Raw genomic sequence first — 21,103 nt, 5'->3', positions numbered from 1 at the left:
TTCGACACTTTTTACATCATAGTCTTTTTTCGCGTACGTGACATGATTTCTTTGTCTCCATTTACGCGTTTACATCCCAATCTGTATTTTTTTACGTTTCTTTTTCTTTTAATTTGTCTTCCTCGAGCAAGCCCACAAATGCAGTCTCTTCTTCTCTGGTGCCGTCCCCCACGTTGCCAGTTATTTCCCCTCTTCTTCACTTCTTCGCACTCTATCAGATCCACTTCCAGTACTATAATTCTCCTTTTTTTGTTTGAAAAATTCACGCATTCCGCATATATTTTACTTTTATTATTAGTGCCGTAAAAGTCTCCAAAATGCACATGATCTTCCACATCTTAAAGTGGCACAAATCTGACTTGAATCTTTCCGAATTCTTTTTTGACTTTCGCATATATAACCTGCCTGTATCTCGCTGCTATCTCGAAATATTCTGCCGCCTTCAGTGTGATTTCCACACCACCTAGGCTAAGTGTATTTGTTTTTGCGCTTACCTCGCCATTGTATTTTTTAAACATATTCCATCCAAAGATTCCGTCTACTTCGATCGGAAAATCTTGCGGAACTACATGGAAAGTACACTTTATACCATGAATCATTGCGTCCACCGTGCCTTTTGTTTCACGTTCTCCATGAGTTACTCCAATTATTTTCACTTTGACATTCTCATCCAATGGCAAATTTTCTTTTATATAATCTTCTTTCAGTATCGAGATCTTAGCACCCGTGTCAGCATAGAAATCTGATCTTTTATTTCGGAAATCCTCACTCTTCAGCGTTACTGTTGGTGGTCTACGTCCTACTGCTGTATAATTAATTAGTACCGTCGTGACTTCTTTCTTGTCCTCTTCCCATCGATATATTTTTATCTTTTAGATTTTTTTTTACATTTGGCTCGATTTGTTGACAAGCATTAATTTTGTTTTTGTTCAGTTCATTTCCCCACACCTCCGACTTTTTGTATTTGTCTTCTTTCTCTCCAATTTTTCCATCGTTTACTTTTCGTCCCTTACAATAGTTAGCCGTTTTTTCCCGATGGTTTGATGTTGAAGGAGTACTTCGAGCATCGTTCTTAAAATTCGGCTTTTATTTACTGGAGATATCACCCCGTCTGGGTTCAGCTTCCCTTGCGTCCTGTGTCCCGCTTGTGTGTCTAGGCTTATAACGCTCGTTACTTTTTTAGTCATAATTATTTCGGCTATCATCCCTACCACTGTCTCTTTGGCCATAATTTCTGCCATTCGGCTTATAATTTCTATTATTACTATTGTTATTGTTGTTATTATTTTCGCGATAAGCATACCCTTTTTCATAATCTCTCTCATATGTGCCGTAGTTGTATTTATTCTCTGCCTGAGCCATATTATTATGTCTGTAGACTCCGGGTCTTCTTCCACTATCATTATATGATCTTCCACCTCTTCTTTCTTCACCTCTATCCTGGTACCTTGTATAGTACGGTGCTCTGGTCTTCTCACCGCGACCTTTCTTCACTAGCAGCACCTTTACTATGTCGTGCTACAATGAACAACACTCTTCTGCTTTGTGCTCAATTCGGCCACAATAATTACACTTATTTACCTCGTCTTCTCTTTTGTTAGATTCTTTTTCCCACCTCTTATATTTATTGCTGTCCACTCGAGGTAACTTCATAGCCATCATATCCTCGACTTTCAATGCCAATGTAATGGCCTTTGTAAGCGTTATGGGCCTATGCATTGAAACTTCGTGGTTGTACGGGGGATTAAGGCCTAATATATATTGGGTCACTACTTTTTTTTAAATATTTTTCTTAAATCCCTGCCTTAACATTTTAGAAACTTCAAGGTTTGCTTCTTGAAGTCCCATGGCCCTGTTAAACAACTTTTGCATGCAATCTGAGTATTCTTCCACAGATTCCGTACCTTTCTGTAACCTCCTCGAGAAATTCTTTAATAGACTCAAACTGTGTGATTCTCTCGTTTAAATGTGCTGCCGCTCGACCTTTTAGCCTGCTGGACAGCGTTGCCAAAAAATTTAGGACGTCTCTGTCGTCCACGTGCGGGCATATTGCCCTTACTACCCTTGTGAACGCTGTTAGATTTTTGGGTCCCCTGTAAATATTGGTATTGTTGGGATTATTGTGTTCAATTATTTAATTGAGTAATTTATATTTCTCTCATCCTCCTGGTGATTCGGCGATCTTTGTGTAGGTCCACCTGTTGTTTGCTCTTACCTCTCCTGGTTATTTTTAAAATTTTTGAACTCACGCACCTGTCTAGCTTTTCTTTTATCTCTGTTGTGAAATTCTCTTTCATTTTTTCCCCCCTCCCTTTCTGGCCATTTCCGGAGCAATTTTGTCTCCCTTCTCCAATTGCCAAGCTGATTCCTAGCGGGCCCCCTATCTGACTCTTCCCCTTCCTCTCCATTATTATCACTACGTAGGGGCTCTATATATGATTCTGAGGCTTCGTTTCCTCCAATTATTCGCTTAGGGCCCTCTTTTTTCTTATTTCTTAGCACGACCGTTTTCATGCCCTTAAAAATTTTTCCAAATAAGTCTTTTGTTTTCTTGTTCGACTTTTCTAATTCTTTGACCGCCTCGGGATCGTGGAAAAATTGTAACCATAAACTGTCGTCTGTTACAACCTCCGCGTCTGCTAAGCGGTCCACCGCCCCACCTACAACGTTATCAATTTTTCCCGACTGCACTTTGTTTTATTTTGCTTGGTTGTTTTTTTTTGTTGTTTTTTTTTGTTTGTTTGGTTGTATTTGTTTGCATTTTTCGTCCAGCAGTAATATTATTTACCGTTTATATAAATTTTATCTACCTGGACAGTATTGTAAGCAGCACGATCCATAGCATTTCCGTTTCCATAAACAAAGTGTCCAAAGAAAAATATTGCTACCAGAGGTTGCGTGGTGTGGTGTAGTTTTGTGTTTCTGCTCTCCCTTGTCTTATTTCCTGACGGTGCTGGCCTCCTGGATGGCTGCTGTTCGCCCACGCTGGTACTTGACACCTGCTCGTTTCTCACGTGTCTCGCCGCGTGTGTCTTCTTAACACTGTATTTTTTCTTTTCTTTTTATTATTCACTGTTTTATCTTTTAAAATTCTTTTTTTTTTTAATTTCACTTTTATTTTCACGATAATTTTTTTCATTTCCACTTACACTGCACTGTTGGTGCTTCCCGACGACGAAAGAAAAAAAAAAAATTTCTATTACTTTGTCGTACACAACTCGCCTACGTCGAGAGCCAAAAATTTGAGGTTGAGTTATCTACAACCTTTTGTTACGTAGGAATTGTGGAGCTTGGGGGTGTAAGGGGATTGAATACACGTGGAAGAAAGTATACGTCCGTTTATTAGTGTCTCAAAGCGAGAGCAGTTGCGTGTGTGGGGTTAGGTTTGGAGGCTGATCGGAGAGGGAGAGAGCGGGAGAGCTGATAACGCTTGGGCCCTCTGCCGAAAGGTGATCATCATACTCTGTATTCGCTGCTTATGCGCCGTGAGAGGTGAGTCTTGGGCGCGAACTTACAAAGGGTCTAGATACTGTACGTCACACTTGTATGATTCACTAGAGCTTTTTTTTGCGTGCAGAGTAAGATTTAGCTTACTACATTCCTTTTTTTGCTCCGTAGAGAAAGAAGTTGCATGAAAAACAGTGAGGCACTAAAATGGATAAAATTTGGCAGTCATTATTTGTTGTGAGCAACGTTATATAAACATTGATTGAGTTAAAAAGGCCAATCAGGACGAAAGTAGTAGGTAATTCAAATTATTGATAAAGGACCTCGATAATCGATAAAATTGACTAGTTGTCAAAGTGAAATGAAAATATTAGTAACTGTTGATGTGGGTATGATTTTGAACTTAGCCATAGCTCAAATTAAAGCTTTCTTTATCGATTTTAGTTACTGTTCAAGCGAATACTTAAACTTTACTTTGAGCCGAACAGTGATTAAAAACTGTTATAGCACGGAATTTGATAGAATTTATTGTGGTTCTACTTTTGTTGATATTTTACTATTAATTCAGTTATGGAACCCGCTTTAAAAGTAAGCTTACATTGTTTTAAACGAGTTGTACTGTAAGCTCTCAAAAATATTGATTAGTTGCAAAAATTTGATAATTATGTTGAAAAAAACCCAACAGCATTAAATGAAGCAAAAATCACGGTTGTTTTATATTGTAGGGTAGCTCAAGATATAGCTGTGACATCAGCTAACAAAACAATTGAAAGTCCTCGAAACAAGCTTTTGTACACATTATTTCTAGTTGCGTGTAAAATATTGATTACAATAATAAGTTACGAGCGTTGTAAATTCAATTGGAAGATGATGGGTTTGCATTGAAAGTAGCGCATTTTAGCCATTTCTAAACTTAAAATTAAAACGCCTTTGACTTTACTTTTGATCATCATAATTGGCTCAACCAGGGCACAAAATATGGTACATTACATCACTAACTCACAAAGATGAGCACCCGTAGGGCGCGGTTGTTATATTTTTGGGCCAGAGTTGCATATGTTGTTTTTTTTACCGAGAACGCAAAGTGCAATTTTGCACCCGCAATTTTTTCTCCAAATTTTTATGATAGGACGCTTGTATCTCCTTTAATGATGTAGATATCGCGAAATATGTAATTAGAACTAATATCAGTAAAATTAATAAAATTACTTTTCAAAATTCATGCCTCTTAGGCTCTAGCGTTAAAATAATTTTAGTTCAGGAAAACTAATGTAAAACAACTTTTTTCTTTCACTCGCGAATACTAGAACATGGCCATCGTTATAAACATGATTTTTTACAACTAACAATAATCTTTCAGACAGTCCACTTTATCAGCACAAAAGAGTAAAAAGCTATGGCAATACTTAAAATTTAAAATTTTAAAGTAAATGCACAGCACAAACTTTAATCGCTTGTATCCTTGTAAATAATTGGGATACCATAAAATAAGCAGTAAAAATGGTGAATAAAAGTTTATAAAAAAAAATTATTTTAATTCTCGTCCACTGTGACTAGGCTATCGTTAGTAAAATCATTTGCAAAACTGAAATAAACGTACAGATTTTACAGATGTTCCCCTGTACTGCTAGAATAAACTTTGAAGCCATAAAATTACTTGAAATGCAAAAATTTTTGGCTAAAAAAAATAAACTAAACCTAAAATGCCTGTATCTTCCTCAGTAAAGGATATATTGCGAAACGACCTATGTCTTTAACATTGATAAAAAAAATTTTTTTAAATTTTTGTCTACTGAGTTCCAGCTAACGCTTAAAAAATAAACTTATTAGCTAAACAAACCGTCCAGATAGATTACTTTACCACTAGAAACGACTATTGAGCCGTGGCATGACTTAAAATATCGAATTTTGGAATAAAAACTGTAAATGCTCGTATTTCCGTAAATAATAATAATATTGCAAAATAAGCGATACATTTTTTTAAATCCTTGCATACTAGGCTTAAGCCGTCATTCCACAAGTAAATTTAGGAACCAATAGAACCTTTTTGATGCTTATCTACATAACTAAAATGAATTACAATGCCATGGCATTACTAAAAATTTGAAATTGTTGACTAAAGAAATATACTTAACTTTATACGCTTATATCTCTGTAAATAATGGTAACATCACGAAATACGCGATCATTACAAATTGTTAAAATGTATAAAATTTTTTTTTGCTTAACGTTTACTGACCCATACTCAATGCTTAGAAAACTATTTTTGTAGTTGTAATAACCTTCTGAATAGTCCTTCATATCACTACGAACGAAAATAAAGTTAAGGCTTAACTTAAAATTTAAAATTTCTTCACACAGAAATTGTCAAAACTTCAACCACCCGTATCACTCCAAAGAATACAGATATCATGAAATAAGCAGCAATTTCGAATCATGACAAATCATAAAGAAAAATTTTTTTTTATTTTGCGTATACTAAGCCTTGGCCGTCAATATCAAAATTATTTAGTCAACTAAATGTGTTTCCTAGAAAGGCCTTTATATCTCTGCTATTAACTACAAAGCCATGGCAGTATTTAAAACTTAAAATTTTCAGCTGAAAAATAGTCTAAAGTTTAAACTTCAGTATCTTTTGAATAATAGGGATATTGCCAAATAAGCAATAAATTTTTTTTTAATCATTAAAACTCTTGAAATTTTTTATTTTCATTGCTTACTGTTACTAGCTGTAACCAAAGCTTAAAAAATAATTTCAACTTTTAAGGTAACCTTCTAAAAAGTCACATATATTCTTCAACACCTATTATATACTTCAACGCCTGTAACTCCGTAAATAATGGTGACATTAGGAACTAAGCAATCAATTTTTATTATCAAAATTTATAATTTTTTTCATGTATTATTATATATTCTTTTCATAACTATCATTAATTTTTCAGCATAAGAAATAAGTGGAAAATTAGAGGAAAATCAGATTGATTTTAAAGGTAAAATATTCTAATTGCTTTTCAATACGTTGTCAAACGTGACACGATCAGAACTAAACAATTTCTTGTATGATTTAATATTGGTACATTATCTGAAACATTCGGATCCCCAACTCTAGTTGTAAATGTGCTAGTTTGATATTAAGCTATCACACAACTGATTTCCCTGCTTCTAGAAGTAGTGGAAAAATCGGCAGTCAGCAAACGGTTCAGCAACTAATTAGTAGAAAATAATCCCGTTGGAATAGTACCCCTTAGTTGTCAGGATTTCAAGATAACACCAGTGACGGTGCTTACTTGACAGCAAGCTGACGTGCAATCGATTTTTCGGCTTTTTGGTGCAGCGGTGAAATCAGTAGTTAGCTAACGGCTTAGCAGCAAATTAGTGGCAAATTATTCCGTTGGAATTGTATTCGTAAGTGATCAGCATCCCGAGATAACACCAGTAGTGGTGCTAGCTTGATATCAAACTGGCACACCTTTGATTTTCTAGCTTCCTGGTGGAGCAGAAAAGTTAGTTTTAATGTGACAAATTAACGGAAAATTATAGCCAAATTATACATAAGGTACTGTTGCGGCGTGCTGACTTGGTTGTGCTAGTTTGATGTAGGTCAAATCAAGTTTTTAACGCACCAAATATAAATTAAATTTTGCCCTTGCACTGATATCATATACAAAACAGCTTTATGACAACCCACAACATCCTAAATCGATAACTGAACGATTTGAAAAGATACGTGACATTTTCAGCGTTACGGGTTTTAAAAAAAGAAGCGTTACAGACTGTGATAAATACTTCAGAAAATCGAGATTATGATGCATGAAATTAAAATAAAACTTCGTTACTGCAGTAATATATAAAACAGCTATATTTTAACCCACCACATTCTGAGTCGATAACTGAGCTCTTCGAAAAGTTACGTGACATTCCTTAGCATTACAGGCTCTTAGTTTTCATTTTAGGGAGACAAAATCTTTAAATTCCCAGGCCTATAGCACGTATATTAACTTAGCACATCTAATCGCAAACCTTATGATAAGAACTTATAGAGAATTCGTAGTTAATTTGTTGTAAATTTGTAGTGTAGGAACTGATTTTTTAGGGCCTCAATATCGCCTGATACGCTTGGATGTGCCTACTTGATATCAAGCTGGCACATCTTTTTGTGACACGGGGCATTCAGAAAAATGGAAAAAACGATATATTTTGTAGCTTATTTGTAGCTTTTAGATGCATAATACAGATGTAGTCTAGAGAGCACCCTTGCGATAATAGGGGGTGTCACCCGATTCTATGGTTTGCAAAATTATCCCACAGCACTATCAAGCGATCTAGGTCGATTTATAACTTTTAGCCAATTTATAGTAAATTTGTAGTGCAAGAATTAATTTATATCACTAGCACGAAATTGCAGCAATTTGCGAAATATTAAAATAATAAATTTATAGGTTATTAGATTGGACTTTGCACATACAGCTTTAAAATGTTGACTTCTAAACAACTTAATTGATTTAAACAGAATAGAGCCTAAAAGTAAGTGCTTTAAACATTTACTGCGTCCTTAGTAGGAAAAATAGAGTTTGCATCTAGTGCGTATCAAACCAGGGCAACCACAAAGAGAGAGTGGAGTTCAATTCTATGGGAACCAATTCAACACGCCATGCGTTATATACCTATACATATTTCATTTTCTTAGTTTTTCCCTCATATAAAATTATTTATTAACACTATAAATTTGAAGTAAATTAAATAGACTAAATTTTGTCTGACTGAAACTTACAGCATATTCAAGCGAGCCCTCCAAGAGTAAGTACTTCCCTATCGTTAAAAAGGCTGATCAGGAGCGGCCAGTAGAAGTGCATTCTATCTCTCTCTATAGTCAAGTCCTAATTGGTCGAGATAATGGTACATTAGTTTGAAGATCGAGCTTGCTATGTATAGTTAGATTAGGAAAGTACATTTTTTTTGATTTTATAAATAAGTAAATACTTAAATCATGAATTCGGAACAAAGTTGGATCGTTAATTAAAAACTTATGAACAAAGGACAGGAGCAGGCTAATGAATACATCTAACCATTTAACTTGTTTTATCATACATTTATTTATAAAGTACAGTTTCGATTTTTAGTGATTTTTGATTTAGCCATTCCTGGATCGGACCAGCGTGTATATGGAATTTTTTCTCCCAATAATGAATTAAGATTATTTATGGATTATTTATCCATTAGGAATGTCATTTCCAGAACGATAGTGGGATTAAAAAGTTTTCTCTAAATTTATATTATTTTAACAATTAAATATGAAATATTAATGTTACTCATGGTATCGAAAATAATTCAAGTAATTTGAATGAAAAATTTTTTTTCTAGTAATAATGACAGTTAGGCATTATGACTTATAACAATTTTTTTTTAAAAGTTGCAAGATAATATAACCAGTACAATCTCTAATAGGAAACCAAATTTGTTGTGTCACAAATAGTAAAATAAAATCAAAAAATAGTAGTTCAGTAAAAAAATGTGTCAACGAACGAAACAGATACAAATAAAAATGCTATATACAAAAAATAAATTTTACAAAAACAAGCTATTCTGGCGATATAAATGTTGAACACGTATTTTGTTCAGCAAAATTTTGGCAAAGTGAAAAACAAAAATTTAATTGTTGTAAACCTAAAAAAATATTTTTACCTACTTTAAGTCTGTATAATAATAAATCAATGCAGTTATTGCTAAACAGTGATTATTTTACATGTTTTATTCGATATTACAATAATCTTTTCTATTTTGCATTATTTAGTGCAAGTTTATCACATGAGACTTAAATCTATTGTAAACCTTTCTGATAATTATTTTTATAGTCAATTATACATTAGATGATTACTTCACTTGTATAAACAAACGTTTAAAATCAAACCTAATGTTATCCAAGCAACATATAATTATTATTTATTTATTTTAGACTTTTGTCCAAATTCCTTGGACTACAAGCCGGGTAAGGCAGACACGTATTTTGATTCTTACTCACTAATAGATTACACTATTTAATTCTAATTACAAAATCATGTATTTTTTTAACCAATAACAAGAACAAATAATACCGTGTTTTACAGTATCAATAAAGCATGATGTAAAAAGCGATAGGAAAACTTTTAATACATAGACAAACACTACATTGCTTTATTCATCAAACAATTTTAATTACTATTATTTCTCTTAGAGTCCTCCATTGAGTCTTTTAATTAATTAAATGATTAATTGCTTTTGACTTATAACTGAATAGCTTTTTCACAGCCTTCGTGTCATATGACTCTACTACACTATTTAGCACATGAGACTTAGCGCACACCTACGTTTATTATATCACCTTTCTTTATGATTTTCCACACTTATCTGTATTAGACTTTCGCTTTTTGGTTTTTTATTAATATCCCAAAAGCACTTGAACTTTTCAACTTTCACTTTTATCTTCTTCTCCACAGCTTCTCTTTTTCTTTATCGCTGTATCACTTCCCCTCCCTTGTTCTCCTTTTTACTCCTCCGTGACTGTAGACTGAAAAAATCTCGCTCGTACATCTCCTTAATCTCTATCTTCGGTTCTTCTATTTCCTTCTCCAATTCTTCCGCTTTTTTTTTAATCTCCGTCTTTTCTTCTTTTCCATTTTTTCTACACCAGTTCTTTACCTTCTCCACCGTTTTTCTCCATTCCTCACAATCTTACATTTTTCTTCTTTTTCACACGTCGTCTACGTTCCTTCAAGTTTATCTGACTTTTAGCCTCTCACATCTGCACGTGCTAGCCTTTTCTGTGCGTTCGGCCTCCCGAGCAGCTGTGCTAATCTCCGTCTACTATTATTCTCCCTTTTGATACCGCTGTTCGATATATATATATACACACACTTGCCTTCTAGTTTCCTAATCAAAAAGCTTCGCCATGATTATTTTCTTGTCCACTTCCATGTTTCTGTCTCCTATGATTAAAGCCTTTAGGCCCTGCATTCCCATTCCTAAATGGTAGTTAAACTGCTTTTCCATCTCTTTTGACGTCTCTCCTTCCGTAACTTTCAATCCTTTTATGACTATATTTAGTTTTCTGCCTTCTCTATCTTTCCTCTCCTTTTCTTATTACAGTCTTTGAAGTCTGTCATTAATATGTTTCTTGTCCATTAGCTATTCCGCCCTGTCCTCCTCTCTTTGCTTTTCTATCTTCTCCATTCTTCCCTCGAATTCGTTTCTCAATTCCTTGATGTCATCTTTCGTTTTTTGCGTGTCTTCCTTCACGCTTTTTATCACCTTGTTTACATTTCCTAATTTTTCCTTTATTTCTTTCAAGGTTTCGGTTAGTTTGTCATTTGTCGCTTTGTCCATATCTTCAGCTTCTTTTTCACTGCTAACCTTGAGCTTGAAGCTGTCTAGTTCGTATAACTTAAACTGCTCTGTAATTTTCCAGAATTTTGCACTCAATCTTGTTATTCTATTACTTTCTTCTTTCTTCCTTCGCTGTTTTAGCATATTCTAACTATCTTTCTTTTTTCTCAAACCTTTCGTTTAAGGTTATGGTTACCAGCTCTTCTCCTGCTCTTCCGTTTTTTTCTTTTCTTTTGCTCTCCACTAGAGATTCCTTTTCTATTCTGTACTTCTTTATTTTCCTAGCTTCTTTTGCTTTTTTCTTACTTCATTCTTCCCTTTTTAATTGGTACTGCCCTATCTCTGTGAGCCACGATGTACTCTCTATCACGGTTCGCGCTAAACTCCTATCCAAGCAACATATTAAGATACTATTACAAATAATGAAACAAAATCCACATGCTAAATAATATGAACATTTAAATCAAATTGCAAAAATATAGAACGTCTTTAAAACTAAAAAATTAATATCTTAAGGAAACATAACCATGAAAATCGTCGGTATAAGAAACCTGTAACAGGAAAAAGTGAAGCTATGATCGTTTTAAAATCGGATAATATTGGAGATTATGACGTATAGGTGTATCTGAATGATTTACTAAATATAGTAGTATAGTAATAGTTTAGTAAGTCAAAATTAATAAAAAGATTGTAGGTTTTGGTCACTTGACAATTTTTCCTATAATACATTGTAGAGAACAGAAAATAAATAAATTTGTAGGTAGGATATAAAGGTTATAGCTTTGTCTTTGAAATATGATTATTATTTTCATAATTATTATGATTATTTGTATAAATCCGTGTAACATTTTCACCTCAATAATTATTTTCTATTTGTAGAATCATTTATAGCCAATCTGGCTTCCTTTTCGAAATACGACTATTTTCCTAATTTTAAGAGGTTACGTTGCAACACAAATTTTTCGAAGATTTTGTTAACGTCTGTATTAATTTTCCAAATATGCCATACTAAATAAAAAATTTTATTAAACATGTTCTTTTCAAGATACAGTCAAAAACCAAAAAATTTAGGTTATGTTTGTGCATAGTCTAACCTCTCTATCTGTGCGCGTCTATCATGTAGTGCCCCTTTAGAGAACCCGTAAAAATAGTTATTTTGGGTCTATTTAGCTTCCTTTTTGAGATATGACTGTTTTTTGAATTTTGAGATTATATTGTGACAAAAATTTCTCGAAGATTTTATAAACGTCCACATTATCTTTTCATGCACAGTATACAAAAAAAAATTTTTTCTACTCGTTCTTTTCAAGATACTGTCAAAAATAAAAATTGAGGTTATGTTTGTGCATAGACCAACCCTTCTATATTTGTGCACCTCGATCATGTAGATCTCCGTTAGGAGACCCGTAGAATTTGTTGTTTTGAGCCAATTTAGCTTTTCTTTCGAGATACAGTTTTTTCTTGTTTTCAAAAGTTAACTTGTTGTATTATACATATTTAATATTTAACCTACGTTTTTTCCATACATATATACATATGAAAAGATAAATACGAAAAAAGAACGATTTTTACTATGTTTTTTTGAAGACGTCAAAGAGATCAAGTGATGTTTTGTGTCGGACATTATTTACCTTACAGTATCTTAGTTGTAACAGAGGCGCAATTTAGCCCGTATTACAGCACGTTACGATTTTCACCATGCAGTAGTAGGTATACCTACTCTATACATAGAGCACATGGAGTACTATTAAGTGAGAAGTTATATCATATACATATATAGAGTAACTGCGGCGCACTATTGTGCGATTGTCGGAGGGAAGTAGATAGAGAAAGAGAGACAGACAAACAGATCCCCTATCTGCGGTGCAGTCAGCGCTGGCTGGTATGTGTACAGATAATATATATAGTACAAGAACTAGATGCGTAGGGCCACGACCTGGGGCGAGGAAGCGCGAAAATGCCCAAAAACAAGCAGCGGTCTTGGTGGCATAGCGAAGGGAAAGGGAAAACCAGGCAGGGACTAGAGAGCGAACATGGCAGAGGCATTTGGAGGAAAAGTTCCTCTTGAACTAGATCCCATAAATTCGGATGGCTGAGTGTCATCCACGAATTGTTAGCTCTCTTTTTGATTCCCGATGTAAACAAGGCCCTCCTGGTTTCAAGCCTCTTGCCTCTGCTTGGTCTTCTTTCTCCAGTGTTCGTAAGTAAAAGGGGCCATCTAATTTACAAATGAAACGAGTTCGATTGGTTGGTGAAAAGTCTACAAAAATCGAAAGACAAAAAAAAATTATCTCCCATCTACCGCCCCTAAAATGTTGCGAATGGTGCTGAGCAAAATCTTACAATCTATTTGATTTTTTTCTTTATTTATTTATTTAATCATTCATTTCTTTTTTTTAAACAATCAAGACCTTTGAACCAATCATTTAAATCAACTACAATGATTGGTTTGCTTGAAGTAACCACCCTGCCGTCTTCTGCACAGGTCCAGCAGGTCTGTGCCCTGACAGTCTTTATAATAATAAAACGATTGTCAGCAAGTGAGATGAAGGAGACCTGACCAGGTGCATTGTCCATTAGATTATCAGGAAGGGCAGTCTCTTTGATACCCTAACCTTCATTGCCGACTTGGGGAGGGGGGAGGTAGTGCCCTTCTCAGAGCTGCCTCTTGTTCTCTTGTCCTCTTGTAATGAGAACCGGGCATTTTTGGACGGTTTCTTTCGTTTCTGATGGGATTTATTATGACCTAAACGGACATTGATTTGGAAAATTAGTAACGAGTAACTACAAATAAAATTGTCACAATAGTGACTCATGGAAGAAAAATGATGATAATAACTGGGATATTCGAGAGGGATTGGTAAACCCGTTTTTCGGGTAACTATGATCTTGTCTTCATGAAATAACGTCAATCGTGCGTTCAAATGAAGCTGCTGAATCCTGTCCTTTCTAATGTCTTTAATCTCTTATTTTCATTGATTCCAATGTCCGATTCCAGAGTCTGAGTAGTAACATTAACGCACGTTGGAGCTTGTCCCCCAAACGTCCTGGCTCCATGAAACAGATCATTCAGGGGCCCTTCTCGTCGAGCCTCTTAATACGTCCGCCGTACTATCCTCTTGGCTGAACGTCGGGATCTTTCATTCACCAATCTGGTAACCAATCGCAGACCTTTGTCATTTGATCTTAGCATATTCTTATACATAATATAGGGACCCTGATAAAGGTGAAGGAACTTGGCCGTGATTCCAGAGATAGCAATCGAGAAATTACATGCTTCCATTAAAACCTTATCTTTCATTTCGTACGTTCTAAGACCATGGCTACTATTTTACTTTTTAGCGCGTTGATTCTCTTTCTTCCTTATGCGCTTAGCCGCAACGACAATTTTTTCTTTATATGAAAGATCCCCCTATTCCACCGTGGGCACATATTTTTCCTAGAACCGCGACGGGGCCTGGTTTAAATGAATTTCAATAGGTGTAAAACCGGTCGTGCCATGGTGCGCTTCGTTCATGATGTCCTGTATGGTTTTTACGTATTTTACCCAACTCAAATGTTTACCCACGACTAAAGACCAAAAGAAACGGCCTAGCTCTTTTATAATTCGCTTGACGTGATTACTTTTAGGGTGCCTAACCACTGAAAAAACTGGATGATTTCCTTGATTTTCTTAGACTAAACCTTTTAAGTTATTTGTGTTTTCTGGTCGCTCTGAATCCGCTGGGGCTTGCCATAGTTAGGAATATAATAATTAGTAATCCAATGGAGGGTAACCGCAGTCGTAGCTCTTTTAATCGGGTATAAAGTGACAAAGTAAATACATCAAGAGTTACTAGCCCATACCAAACATCACCTTGGGAAGTAGTCAGAGGACCGTAAAAATCAATTGAAACTAAATCATTGGGTTCTTGTGGAATTATTGCCCTTGTCTCGAAATAGGTCGATCCCGTATATACCTTAACCCTTTAACAAGAATTGCAGGAGCTAATTTGTTTTGCTATCAGTTTCTTGAGCCCGGCACACATAAAATGTTCTTGGATCATTCGAATACACTGCGTCGACCCAATATGCCCGTATAGTTCGTGCATTTCACGCGCCAATAGTGTTACGAGGGACTTGAGAATTACGATTTTAGAGGATCCTTGGGCTTTCTTACCTAAGAAGTTTTCGATGATAACATATTCTCGTGATCTCAAGTCTGTCACTTTTTCATTTCCGGATCATCCCTTTAGATTGCTCCTAAACCCTTGATCCGTTCAACCAGTTCCTGACAAAGTGATCGAGTTAACGACGAGTTGGTGAGAAATTTGTCATGCCGATCCCGCGCCTTCTCTGTGTAATGACGGCTTAATGCATCCACTGCTTTATTCTCGCTCCCCTTTATACGCACGATTTCAAGATCACAATCCTCAATAGCCAGCACCCATCTTTCCAGTCTCTCATTCAAGCTTTAACAACTGAAAAGGTACGATAACGCCTTGTGATCAGACTTTACGAGGATTTTTGCGCTCACAATGAACGAGTGAAATCTATTAAGTGCCCACACAATAGCGAATAGCTCGAGCTCCGTGTTATAATAATTTTTTTCAGCGTTGCAAAAGGTTCGTCTCGCCATATTTGATTCGTTCAGCAATTTGAAACAATGCCACCTGCAGGGGTAAAATTTTCGATGCTAACTAATAAGAATACACAGAATCTTATAGACAACGATCTGTTACAAGCGTTTATTTCAACAGTAATGCGTATTTAACAAGTTACATAATTTTTTAGGTGTTTAGTATACTTTTAAGCCAAAACATACCTATTACATAGTATTGTAACATCGGTGTATCCACATTAATTTTTTTCCTCGCTTCAAAACTTTCCGTGCCGATTTTAAAATACAAAACGCAGGGGCCAATGTACATCTGCTAAGGTGTGAATCACCTACAAGAATGCTCATAGCTAAAGTACTACGACCATGCATGACTCACATACATGCACGCTGGCCCACGCTGACCGGAAATGCAAAATAAAATATTCTTCTACAACCGTAGATACAAAAATTTAACTGGGAACAGTTAAACTGAAATATTAAATGCAGATATAATGTTAGATAAACATAAGGTTAAACATTAAGATAGCTTAGAATTAACACATAGAAATAAGTGAAAATATTATTACAAGCCAGAATCGTCACAAACAACCAGTACGTACTACACCACTAGCAAACAACTGTATTACATATTAACTATAACAAATTTGGTACGCAACATTAGTAACCTTCAAAGAACTACCCGATTTTTACCATTCAAGTTAGCAAACTCATAATTTACAGAGTAACCATTTTTTCATCGAATTAATAATTTCATAAACATACTGCAATAATCTAATTTGTAATCTAGTTTATTGCTAACACTTTTTCCCGAATGTAAACGTGGAACACCGGGAAATATAAAGTGTTTTTCGCGAACGTCATTACTCGCCACAGTATTGGCACCCGTCGGTCACCGGAAATAGCAAATTATCCACGCACATACCATTGCTTTCCGCGGTAATAATACCATCAGAATAACAAGGACCAATCAGATTAAGGCAAATACTCACCACGATATTAGTGTGTCAAAGTCAAATTACGTACGATACCCTTACTCGTGACGGTGTTAACAGTTTTTAGATCGTGAACGAGGTATACACCGCTTGTGGTAAAAGAAAGCCGCGAGCAAGTGCATCGAAATATTGCACAGCAGTCAGTCTTAGTTGTATGAAAGCAGTCGTAGCCCTTTTTCGAGTACCACGTCGCTGAGTTTAATTACCTTTATAACCCCGCGTCCCACCTACGTGCCCAGTGTGAGTCTCGAGCTATTGAGCGAAAGCTTAGGCTCGAATAATACGTTGCGCCGACGTAACAGTATCTTATAAAAAAAAAAAAAATTGTTTTTCTTCCTTCATGGTTGTATTTTGTTAAGTATTGCAATTTTTTTTTCGAATACCAATCTATTTCGTAAAGTACTTTTAAATCAGCACATTAAAAAGTACTATTTATTATGCTCACTCATACATTATATCCATTCCATATTAAAAATTTACTTTTTTTCATGAAATTAACAAAAAAGTATTGTTTGCTATTAATATGCTACTTGGGACTGAAAAAACTTCTTTTAGTTGTTAAATATTTATGATTGTTGAAATGAACACTTGCAATCTATCATTGTCTATCTGATACTGTATATTCTTGTTAGTTAGCATCAACATCTTTTCCCCTGCAGGTGGTGTTGTTTCAAATTGCTGCTTGAAGCGAATAGATTTCCCTTTAGCTATAAAAGCCTTTAAGGTCTTAATAAAGCTTATTTTCAAAACTAACTAAAAAGATTTCCCTTAATAAAATATTCCTAATTTTGTCAAATGTGTCTTTTTTTCAGAATTCCAATGCCAGCGAACCCCGGGCCGTAGTACTTGCAATAACAGCTGAAGACGGTCGGTCAATACGACTGAATACTTAAAACAAAAATTCTTTAAAGGCTTGTAACTGTTCAATGCTACTCGATTTTGGAAACTTGTAAATTGCGTTGACCTTATCAGGATCAATAAAAATCTCTTCTCTCGTCAAGATATGAGCCAAAACATGAATTTTTTTGCGACAAGAGAATATTTTTTTAAAATTTATTGTTACAACCTTTTCAGAAATTAATTCAAATAATCTTTCTAGATGCTGTAAATGACTATAAAAATCCTCCGAAATGCACAGCCAATCATTCACAAAATCGAAAACAAACGACAAAACCTTATTTAAAATAGATTCTGCCGCTCGGGATGAAGCTGCGCCGCTAATTTTTAATCCAAATGGAACTCTACAATGTTGGTACGTGTGACCCTTATGGATGAGCGAAGTATATTTCCTAGATCTTTGCTAAAACGACTTGCCAGAAACTAGCAGTAAGGTCAAGGCTTGTTATGCAACCAATATTCTGACAACGGCGGAATAGATCGTTAACGTCCAGGGACCCGTCGTAATTGTTTTGTCATTTTTTATTTAATTCACGAGCGTCCAAACCCAGACGTATCCTTCCGTCAGCCTTAATAACCGAGCTCAAGGGATTAATATAAGGACTGCATGACCTTTCGATAACACCTAATTGCAACATTTGCTCGATTTCTTCGTGCACCTTCTCTTTGAAATGCATAGAGACTGGTAATTCTTGATATAAAGAAAAAATCGGGTGCGTCGTGGGACGTACCGCAAAAGTGAGAACTTCGAAAATAATCAAAATGTATATGAATTAACAGATAGTGCAAAAGTTCGTAATTAAAATAGTGAGGGATTGGAAGTTATTGACAATTGGCACAGTAAAAAAAGCAAATCCAAACACAAAATAAATTAATTTTTTTATAATCATGTTCATTGATGTATGTTTCACAAAATGTATAGTACTTATACTGTTGCCATAATAGACCAGTATTGCGATGAGCACATTGGTACAATACTTATTGACAATAAAATTGCTTATTAAAATTGCACACGCACGGGCACACATGTGAAAAGTGATGTTTGGTCAATCTATCTTTTAGTTAACGATGTTGCGTTTTTTAAAAAGTTTTTAAATTTTTTTTTAGGCAGAAAAACGGAAAATATGTCCTACACATTTGTAAAAATTTAACAAGTATACTATAATTTTTCTTAGAATTTGACACCTTCATATTATACAGAAATATCAAATCGTCTTATAACTAACACCTCTCTGTTTGTGTGCCTTGATGTTTTCATTTTTTCTTTAGGATGCCTGTAAAAATCGTTATTTTTTAAGTATTTTGTATTCTTTTGAAGATATGACGTATTTTCTAATATTCGGAGTTTATGTGCACGCATCGACCAGCCATACATGCAAAAATTATTTGTTACTGTACTTTATTGAAATAATAGTATTAACTAGGGTTTATAGTACTAATATTAGCTACTATATTTTATACACATGCTCGCAAGGAAAACATTTACACACTTGCACAGTAGAAATAGATTGTACACACACACTCATCATAAATGCACACTTTCATGATTTCATTCCATTCATAATTATATTCTGTACACAAGTTATACACATAGATATGTGCATGTATACGTGCACACTGCACACAGTAACACACTACTACACGGCAGACGGCAATAGGAGTATACATAACACCACATGCCGACTGTATATACGTAGGCGAATTCGAAGGCAAACGATGAGGCTCGAGTGCCAGCGATACACATACAATTGCGTAAAGAAAGAAAGAGACAGTAGGAGCGGGAGAGAGCGAGAGAGGCAGCGGCTGTACGTACGTGCCTATCTGCCCCTCTTCCCCTTTCCCTCCGCGCTGTTTCCCCTTAAGCACTGTTATAACTTATGGACGTACGTTCAATGGAATAGATGTCCTAATCACGCGCAATAAAGTTCTCGCTGTAAAAGGCTCATCGTTAAGAATGAGAGGATGCTCATATCGTTGAAAACACTCCGGAACGTCACTAAAAATGTATTTGAAACGTAAAACCAAAGTTCTTAACGGAGACTTCTGTTTGATCGATATATCCAGGATGTCATTGACTCTCCTTACAATATCTGTATGAGATAATTCGTCTTGGCTCACCCGTATTTTCACAATCGCACTCGTATCCGCGTTAAGGTGTCCCTGGGCCTAAAAAATATGTTTTCCCATGAATCATTGTCCGGCAACCTAATAAGTCCTCGCTTAAAACTGATCCTTAATCGCATTTTTTGTTGATCATCAGCGCCAATACTACAATCACGGATCAGATTAGGAATCACAAGAAAATCTCATTACAGGGATATTTTTCTGATTCGGAAATCAGTACGAAACTGTCTCTTGTCTCTTTATTTTTGCAAACCTTTAGCCAATAAATCCTGTTGCCTGTATTCCTGTCGTCGTGGGGAACGATCGACATTTTAAAAAATTCTAGTGGTGTTTACAAAAAAATCGTTTGGAGACACACGTAACACGACTGCCCGTATCGATCAAAGCAACAACGTCGACATCCGAAATTGAGATTTCGATTTCTGGGCATATACCTGAACTCTGCTCAGAGCAGTTAAGCTATCGTTTGTAATACTCCTCGTTCAACAATTCTTCCCGAGAAAAGATGGGAAGAGAACTAATATTAATTACCGACTCTGGGTATTCATGTTCTTCTTTACCATCCGTTGTGAGATCTGGGGTCGGGATGCTCGCAACTTAGCTTAGTTTTCTGACGGCGAAATCTCAATCTCGTGAATTGTATTTTCATTCACTAGGGCACGCCAATTCTCTTGTGTCACCCTTTCGTTACGCAGATTAGGACCCCGAGTACAATTAAATGACGTGAAAGAGTGCTGGCTATTAGGATTCGCACGGGGACTATCGTTTCGCAAAATTGCGCGTTTTTGTGTACTTGTCCCTGTCCGAATTGGTGTTGATGTATCCTCGGTTTGGAAAATTGGTTTTAAAAGGCGTATTAACTTTTCCCATCATTTCGTAAGAGTCTAACATTTGGGATAGACCGTCAATCGTGCTTATATCATGCAAGGGCATAATCTGTTGTATCTGCCTATCGAAATGACGAGCAAATCGTCTCACGATTTCTCGTTCAGGAGATGCTTGGGATAGAAAACGCACTTAGTTGTACAAGTGCAAGAGTGTCGATCTCTTCAGGCTTTATTAACACACTTATAAATAAATTAATACGAGACCAACAAATTATAATTACAAATTTAAGCTCGCGAATTACCTTTAATATAAACGCAAAGGGAATTATAAAAAGTGGCGAGATTCGCTCGCACGCAAGTCAAACAGGCCAAAAAGTACCCACATTTCACGAAGTTATCAATTTATAGCACATCATACATGCTTACATAGTTACTTGCGGTAAATTTATTGAAAGTAATAAATAATGTCAGTAAGGTATATATTTGAGAAAAATTTTATAAGTGTAACTCAATGTGTATAGGTCTTTTTTTATTTACATTATTTTCATCCAACAGTATATACATCATTTCGCAAATTAATCATTTTTTGTATTTTTGCCTTTTGTATAAAATTCTAATACCGTCCCTTGTAAAAGTTTGATTGTTTAAAATTGTATGTACATATACCACAGATTCGAATTTGTAATTATTTTTATGCATTCCTCTTCTTTCTTTAAGTGCTTATTTTGTTTCGCCTGTATATTTTGCAGGACAGTATTTGCACAAAATTTTGTATACCACGTTCGTGTTATTTAACTTTTTTGTTTTATTTTTTCCTAATTCTCGTACAGTATAATTTAATTTTTCTGTCATTCTGG

The 21,103-nt window shown here is 35.3% G+C and overlaps 1 protein-coding gene across 3 annotated transcripts in view; it reads left to right on the top strand.

The window, feature by feature from the left end:
• The window catches only part of LOC106641858 (uncharacterized), a 94,142-nt gene that overhangs the window by 21,604 nt on the left and 51,435 nt on the right, over positions 1-21,103 (top strand). The window contains exons 2-3 of one of the 3 annotated variants that reach the window (XR_016293123.1): positions 17,211-17,347; positions 17,498-18,178. The exons of 1 other annotated variant lie outside the window; for it this stretch is intronic. Coding sequence is in view for 1 of the 2 variants with exons in the window: in XM_089593927.1 (XP_089450053.1) it covers positions 17,211-17,291 (81 nt within the window). In the remaining variant the exon portion in view is untranslated. Of the gene's footprint in view, positions 1-17,210; positions 17,427-17,497; positions 18,179-21,103 lie in introns of those variants that run through there. One more of the 3 variants, XM_089593927.1, reaches the window with a different exon arrangement.

This window comes from Copidosoma floridanum, unplaced genomic scaffold (assembly GCF_036245765.1).
Source record: "Copidosoma floridanum isolate Cflo_tuat_1 unplaced genomic scaffold, Cflo_Japanese_pri ptg000020l, whole genome shotgun sequence".
NCBI lineage: Eukaryota > Metazoa > Arthropoda > Insecta > Hymenoptera > Encyrtidae > Copidosoma > Copidosoma floridanum.
The sequence above is the reverse complement of the archived record's forward strand: the minus strand, read 5'-3'. Positions and strand labels throughout refer to the sequence as shown.